Raw genomic sequence first — 6,299 nt, 5'->3', positions numbered from 1 at the left:
CCTGATCACCCACAACTGCCCTCCCCTGCTGGCCATCTTGTGTCCACATGGGGGTGGTCATCTTGTGTGTTGGAGTGATGGTCAATTTGCATATTGCCTCTTTATTATATAGGGTGTCACACCAATAAATTCAATAAAAAATTTGTCTCTATCAGTTATTGCTGGTATAAAGCTGGCCAAATTATTATCCCTCTATGCTTCCATTTCGTCATCTATAAAATGGTGACAATATCCACTTCATGAGTCTATGAGTATTAAGTGACTTAAGATATTTATATATAATATATCTTTCATAAATATTAAGTCTTCTTCCCCTTCTATTATACAAGGTAACAAAGTACACTATAATGAGGAAGGATTTTAGAATAAGAATTAGGGTCATATTACAGCTCTGCCACTTATTTGTCAGGTAACTTTTTAATGACCTAAATGAAAATCATCAGCTTTAGTGTTACAAACATACAGGCAGTTTCATTTCCATTACAGGTCCCCATGAAAGGGACTATTATTTATATCATATGTTATCTAACAATGTATGATAATCTCTGAATTATAATTTTTTTTATTTTTAATATATTTTTATTGACTTTAAAGAGGAGGAGAGAGGAAGAGAGAGGGAGAGAGAAACACTAATGATGAGAGAGAATAACACAAGCCCTCCATTGAGGATCAAGCCCACAACCCAGGCATATGCCCTGCCTGAGAATCGTTCTGTGACCTCCTGGTTCATAGGTCGAAGCTCAACCACTGAACCACACCAGCTGGGATCAATTTTTATTTTATAGGTCAAATGATTTAAAAAATAAGAATACTAACTCTGGTCATCCTAAAACATTAAGAACATTTTTCAAATTTAAACATTAAATATCATTTTTGCTGAAGAGATCCGATTTTAAAAAATGTACAGAGACAAGAGCAAGTGACCAATTTGTGCTAAATCTGGGAATATTTTGAATGGATATATAGAGATATACTGTTATAAAGTTGAAAATAGATTTTTTAAAATCCTTAAACCTCATGATCCTATATAATAAAAGGCTAATATGCAAATTAACCGACCGGCAGAACGATCGGTCACTATGACACGCAATGACCACCAGGGGGCAGACACTCAACATGGGAGCTGCTCCCTGGTGATCAGTGCGCTCCCACAGGGAGAGCACCACTCAGCCAGAAGCCGGGCTCACAGCTGGCAAGCACAGCAGCGGTGGTGGGAGCCTCTCCCTCCTTAGCAGCAGCACTAGGGATGTCCGACTGCTGGCTTAGGCCCGCTCCCTGGGGAGCGAGACTAAGCCAGCAGTTGGACATTCCCCCAAGGGCTCCTGGACTGCAAGGGGGCGCAGGCCAGACTGAGGGATCCCCCTCCCCCCGCCCTGGCACTGAGTGCACGAATTTTGTGTACCAGTCCTCTAGTTTTTAAATAAAAGTATTAACTAAATTAAGGAACAAAAAATACAAATAGCAGAACAGAATTCTCTAGCTAACTTAAACACATAGATGAAGGAACAGAGTATTTTGATATAAATAAAGAAAAAGCATGCAAGTTGAGATTTACCTTGAAAAAATGGAACCCATCTTTAGCAGAGAATACCATATTATACTAGTTTTTTCTTCATGTTCATAGATGTAATATTATAGGAAACATGACTTACCTTTTACTTTAGTTATGTGATAAAACACATTATAATAGCATTAAATATTAATAATTCTACAACACTGAGTTATGTGTTAGTCAAACGTATTTCATTCAATAATTCCTTCATATACTTAACCCTTTTCTTCCCTAATAATAAATACGTTGCTTTTAACAATCAAATCAATACTGCTAAGTTTTCAATGTAACCCAGAAAGTTACTCCCTCACTTCAGATGCTAGGTAAAGATTTTCTTCTATCATTTAAACAGCAAGCAAATTAAATAGTACATAAACATATTGAATTGTTGGTCATATATAGATTCATTTCACTTTCTCAGAAAAAATTCTTGTCTGAATTTTAAAAATGAATGTTGAGCACTCACCGACTGCATGTTTACTCCAACCTGTTGAAAAACCATCCTAATTAGGCGCTTAATCCAGCCAAGCATTTAGATGGCAAAGTGTCTCCAAATTTGCATTTCAAGTACTTCAGGCGTATATAGCAGCACATGGTCCATAAAAAACACTAGAATTTTAAAATGCAAATATTAAAATGAAATAATTATTTAGAATCTTTACTGTCTGCAACGTTTCACAAAATAAATCTAGTTTAAAACATTTTAAATTGTGTCTAAATTTACTTAAGAGAAAACCAATACTGCTTATAATCAACTTTGAGTCAACTAATGGTACAATTTTTTAAAGTATTTTTTTTTTTCCAGTCAGGGTTCTTAGTTCTAAACAACAAAAACCTACTTATGGCCCTGACCGGTTTGGCTCAGTGGATGGAGCATTGGCCTGCGGACTCAAGGGTCCCGGGTTCGATTCCGGTCAAGGGCATGTGCCTTGGTTTCGGGCACATCCCCGGTGGGGGGTGTGTGGGAGGCGGCTGAATCGATGTTCCTCTCTCATCGATGTTTCTAACTCTCTATCCCTCTCCTTTCCTCTCTGTGGAAAATCAATAAAATATATTTAAAAAAAAAAAAACCTACTTATGGCTAATTTAAGTAGGAAATATATTTATAAAAATATATCTAAACAAATGGGACTACATCAAAATAAAAAGCTTCTGCACAGCAAAAGAAACCATCAACAAAACAACAAGAAAACCCACTGCGTGGGAAAACATATTTGCCAACGTCATATCTGATAAGGGCCTAATCTCCAAAATTTATAGGGAACTCATACAACTTAACAAAAAGAAGATAAACAATCCAATCAAAAAATGGGCAAAGGACCTAAATAGACACCTTTCAAAAGAGGACATTCAGAAAGCCAAGAGACATATGAAAACATGCTCAAAGTCACTAATCATCCGAGAGATGCAAATCAAAACAACAATGAGGTACCATCTCACACCTGTCAGAATGGCTATCATCAACAAATCAACAAACGACAAGTGCTGGAGAGGATGTGGAGAAAAAGGAACACTCGTGCACTGCTGGTGGGAATGCAGACTGGTGCAGCCACTATGGAAGACAGTATGGAGTTTCCTCAAAAAACTAAAAATGGAACTCCCATTTGACCCTGTGATCCCACTTCTAGGAATATATCCCAAGAAACCAGAAACACCAATCAGAAAGGATATATGCACCCATATGTTCATAGCAGCACAATTCACCATAGCTAAGATCTGGAAACAGCCTAAGTGCCCATCAGTAGATGAATGGATTAGAAAACTGTGGTACATCTACACGATGGAATACTATGCTGCTGTAAAAAAGAAGGAACTCTTACCATTTGCAACAGCATGGATGGAACTGGAGAGCATTATGCTAAGTGAAATAAGCCAGTCAATGAAGGAAAAATACCACATGATCTCACACATTCATGGATAATAGAGACCATTATAAACTTTTGAACAATAATAGATACAGAGGCAGAGCTGCCTCAAACTGATTGTCAAACTGCAGTGGGAAGGCCAGAGAGGGTTGGGGGGCAGAAGGGAGGGGAGTAAGAGATCAACCGAAGGACTTGTATGCATGCATATAAGCATAACCAATGGACATAAGACAATGGGGGGTAGGGGAGGCCAGGGGATTTTTAAAAAGAATAAAAAATATATATATATATATCTAATAGATTACAATCTTACCAGAACTTGACTTATAGGCTACACAGCCAGGAAAAACATCCAAAACTGCAGCAGAATTGGTCCTGGGAAGATACCACTGCTACTGCCACCCCTGACAGAACAGAATCTACCAGGTCCCACTTTTGTCTCGCTAGCTCTTGAGTTGCTGTCCAGACAGGTGGCATTTGCTTGGCTAAATCTACCCAGCTATAGTTATAAACAGGTTCTGCCACCCACCAAAAATCATAAAGGAGTTTCAGAAATATGGAAAAGGAATTCAGATGCTAGGAGGTAAAATAACAACAAAAGTCCTTTCACACTTATTCGCACACTGTAACCCCAGCCACTCACCCCTCCCCATCAATTTACTGTATATCTGATAGAATTAAATTGTTAACTCATAAGGTATAAACCAGTTTACTAATAGTGTCAGTCTCTAATGAGACAAGAAGTTTGCACCAGACTATAAATCAATGCAGTGCTTCCCTATCAAGGCAGTCTTGCTAAAGTGAACAAAACAAAACAGCTGAACAAAACAGTATACTTAGTGATGTAAAGAGTTTGTGGTCTACACTTTGAAAAGAAATTTATGAACAATTACAGAGGATGGAGGGGAAAATAAAGGTGCCACAGTACACCAGACACTGGGTAAAATGAACTGAAAAGAGCCAGGCCCTAATGTTAGGGGATAGTATGCAATAGATTCTAAGCACTGTCAGGTATGTATAACTTATAGACAATTATGAAACAGTCATTACTAGAATTTTGATGACATATATTTTAATATTACAAACATCTATTATTGCCTATAAGAATGAATACTTTCTCAGAATTAATGGGAATAAAAAGAGTAAAGGGTTAAAAATAACGTCAAAGCTGAAAATGACTGACAAAATGGTCAGAGAAAAAGAATGTCTTTATGTAGAATTTGAAAAGCTACCCCTTCAATTTTTAAAAAAAATTGAGATACATCACTTCTTGGCCTTTTGGCTAAGATCAAGTGTAAAAAAGTTGAGATATAACTTAAAGTGCACAAATTTTAAATGTCCAGCTTGATGACTTTTTATATATGTTTTATAAACCTGTATAGCCACCACCCACATCCTATATAATAAAAGCATAGTATGCAAATTATCCCCTTGACCGGGAGTTCTTCCAGGAGTTCGACCAGGGGGCAGGGCCAGCTGGTACATATGACGCACATTAGCTTGACTCGTGCATGTGCGATACATAAAAAGCTCTCGCTGGCGCCAATTGCATGCGTGTTTCGATCTATCATTGTTGATCGTGAATTTGGTTGTTTTTGTTGACATTCTGAAGCTGAAAGAAAGCAGCGGCATCGACAGAATATGTCTGAAGACCAACTATTGGCACAACGTACCTCTGAAGCCAGCTAAGTACTATAGTGTTTGGGGATGTTTCAGACAGTTGTCTGTTAAAACAAATATGAAATCAGAGGATTCTGCTTATAGTGAATGGTTAGTAAAACTTGGAGATGGCAAACTTTGATAGCAGTTTTCATTTAGGAATGGATATTATTGAAATTCCCCATAAAATGATTTGTAACAGATCTATTATTGAAGCTACCTTTGGAAATAGTATACCTAATGATAATATTAAAAATACATCTACACGTGCGATTCTTTGTCCTGAAAATGAGCACGTTCATAAATTAAATGAAGAAATTTTGGATATACTCGATGGAGATTTTCACACCTATTTGAGTGATGATTCCATCAATTCAACAGATGATTCTGAAAAGGAAAATTTTCCCATCCAATTTCTTACTAGTATTACTCCTTCGGGAATGCCGAATCATAAATTAAAATTGAAAGTATGTGCACTTATGCTGCTGAGAAATCTTAATAGTAAATGGGGTCTTTGTAAGGTACTAGATTTATTATCAAAAGATTCTGACCTAACATAATCAAAGCTGAAGTATTAACAGGATCTGCGGAAGGAGAGGTTGTTCTGATTCCAAGAATTGATTTGTCCCCGTCTGACACTGGCCTCCCATTTAAATTAATTCAAAGACAGTTTCCTGTGATACCAGCATTTGTGATGACTATTAATAAACCAAAAGACAAACTCTAGATAGAGTAGAAATATTCCTACCTAAACCTGTTTTCGGACATGGTCAGTTATATGTTGCTTTCTATCGAGTTCGAAGAGCGTGTGATGTTAAAATTAAAGTTGTAGACCTAATCGGTTTGGCTCAGTGGATAGAGCGTCGGCCTGGGGACTGAAAGGTCCCAGGTTTGATTCCGGTTAAGAGCATATACCTTGGTTGCGGGCACATCCCCAGTAGGAGGTGTGCAGAAGGCAGCTTATCGATGTTTCTCTCTCATCGATGTTTCTAACTCTCTATCCCACTCCCTTCCTCTCTGTAAAAAATCAATAAAATATATTTAAAAAAAAAAACCATTTGGTTAAATTGTAAAATGTTTGCACCTGGCTATAAAGCAAGTCGGATCCTGGGCTGAAGAAACCCCAAGGATGCTAGTCACTAGGGAGAGGAAGCCAGGAGTTGCTACATGACATCATTGCCTGGCTCCCACAGCCACCATTTCTGGGCTGGGCTGGGCTGTGG

At 37.8% G+C, this 6,299-nt stretch overlaps 1 protein-coding gene across 1 annotated transcript in view; it reads right to left on the bottom strand.

The window, feature by feature from the left end:
- MTFR1 (mitochondrial fission regulator 1) overlaps positions 1 to 6,299 on the bottom strand; it is a 60,234-nt gene that overhangs the window by 31,439 nt on the left and 22,496 nt on the right. Inside the window, exon 2 of the mRNA XM_014541010.1 lies at positions 2,019 to 2,161. Within this exon, the coding sequence (XP_014396496.1) occupies positions 2,019 to 2,084 (66 nt within the window). The 5' untranslated portion in view covers positions 2,085 to 2,161. The remainder of the gene's footprint in view (positions 1 to 2,018; positions 2,162 to 6,299) is intronic.

The sequence above is a fragment of the Myotis brandtii genome, unplaced genomic scaffold (assembly GCF_000412655.1).
Source record: "Myotis brandtii unplaced genomic scaffold, ASM41265v1 scaffold254, whole genome shotgun sequence".
Taxonomy (NCBI): Eukaryota; Metazoa; Chordata; class Mammalia; order Chiroptera; family Vespertilionidae; genus Myotis; species Myotis brandtii.
The sequence above is the reverse complement of the archived record's forward strand: the minus strand, read 5'-3'. Positions and strand labels throughout refer to the sequence as shown.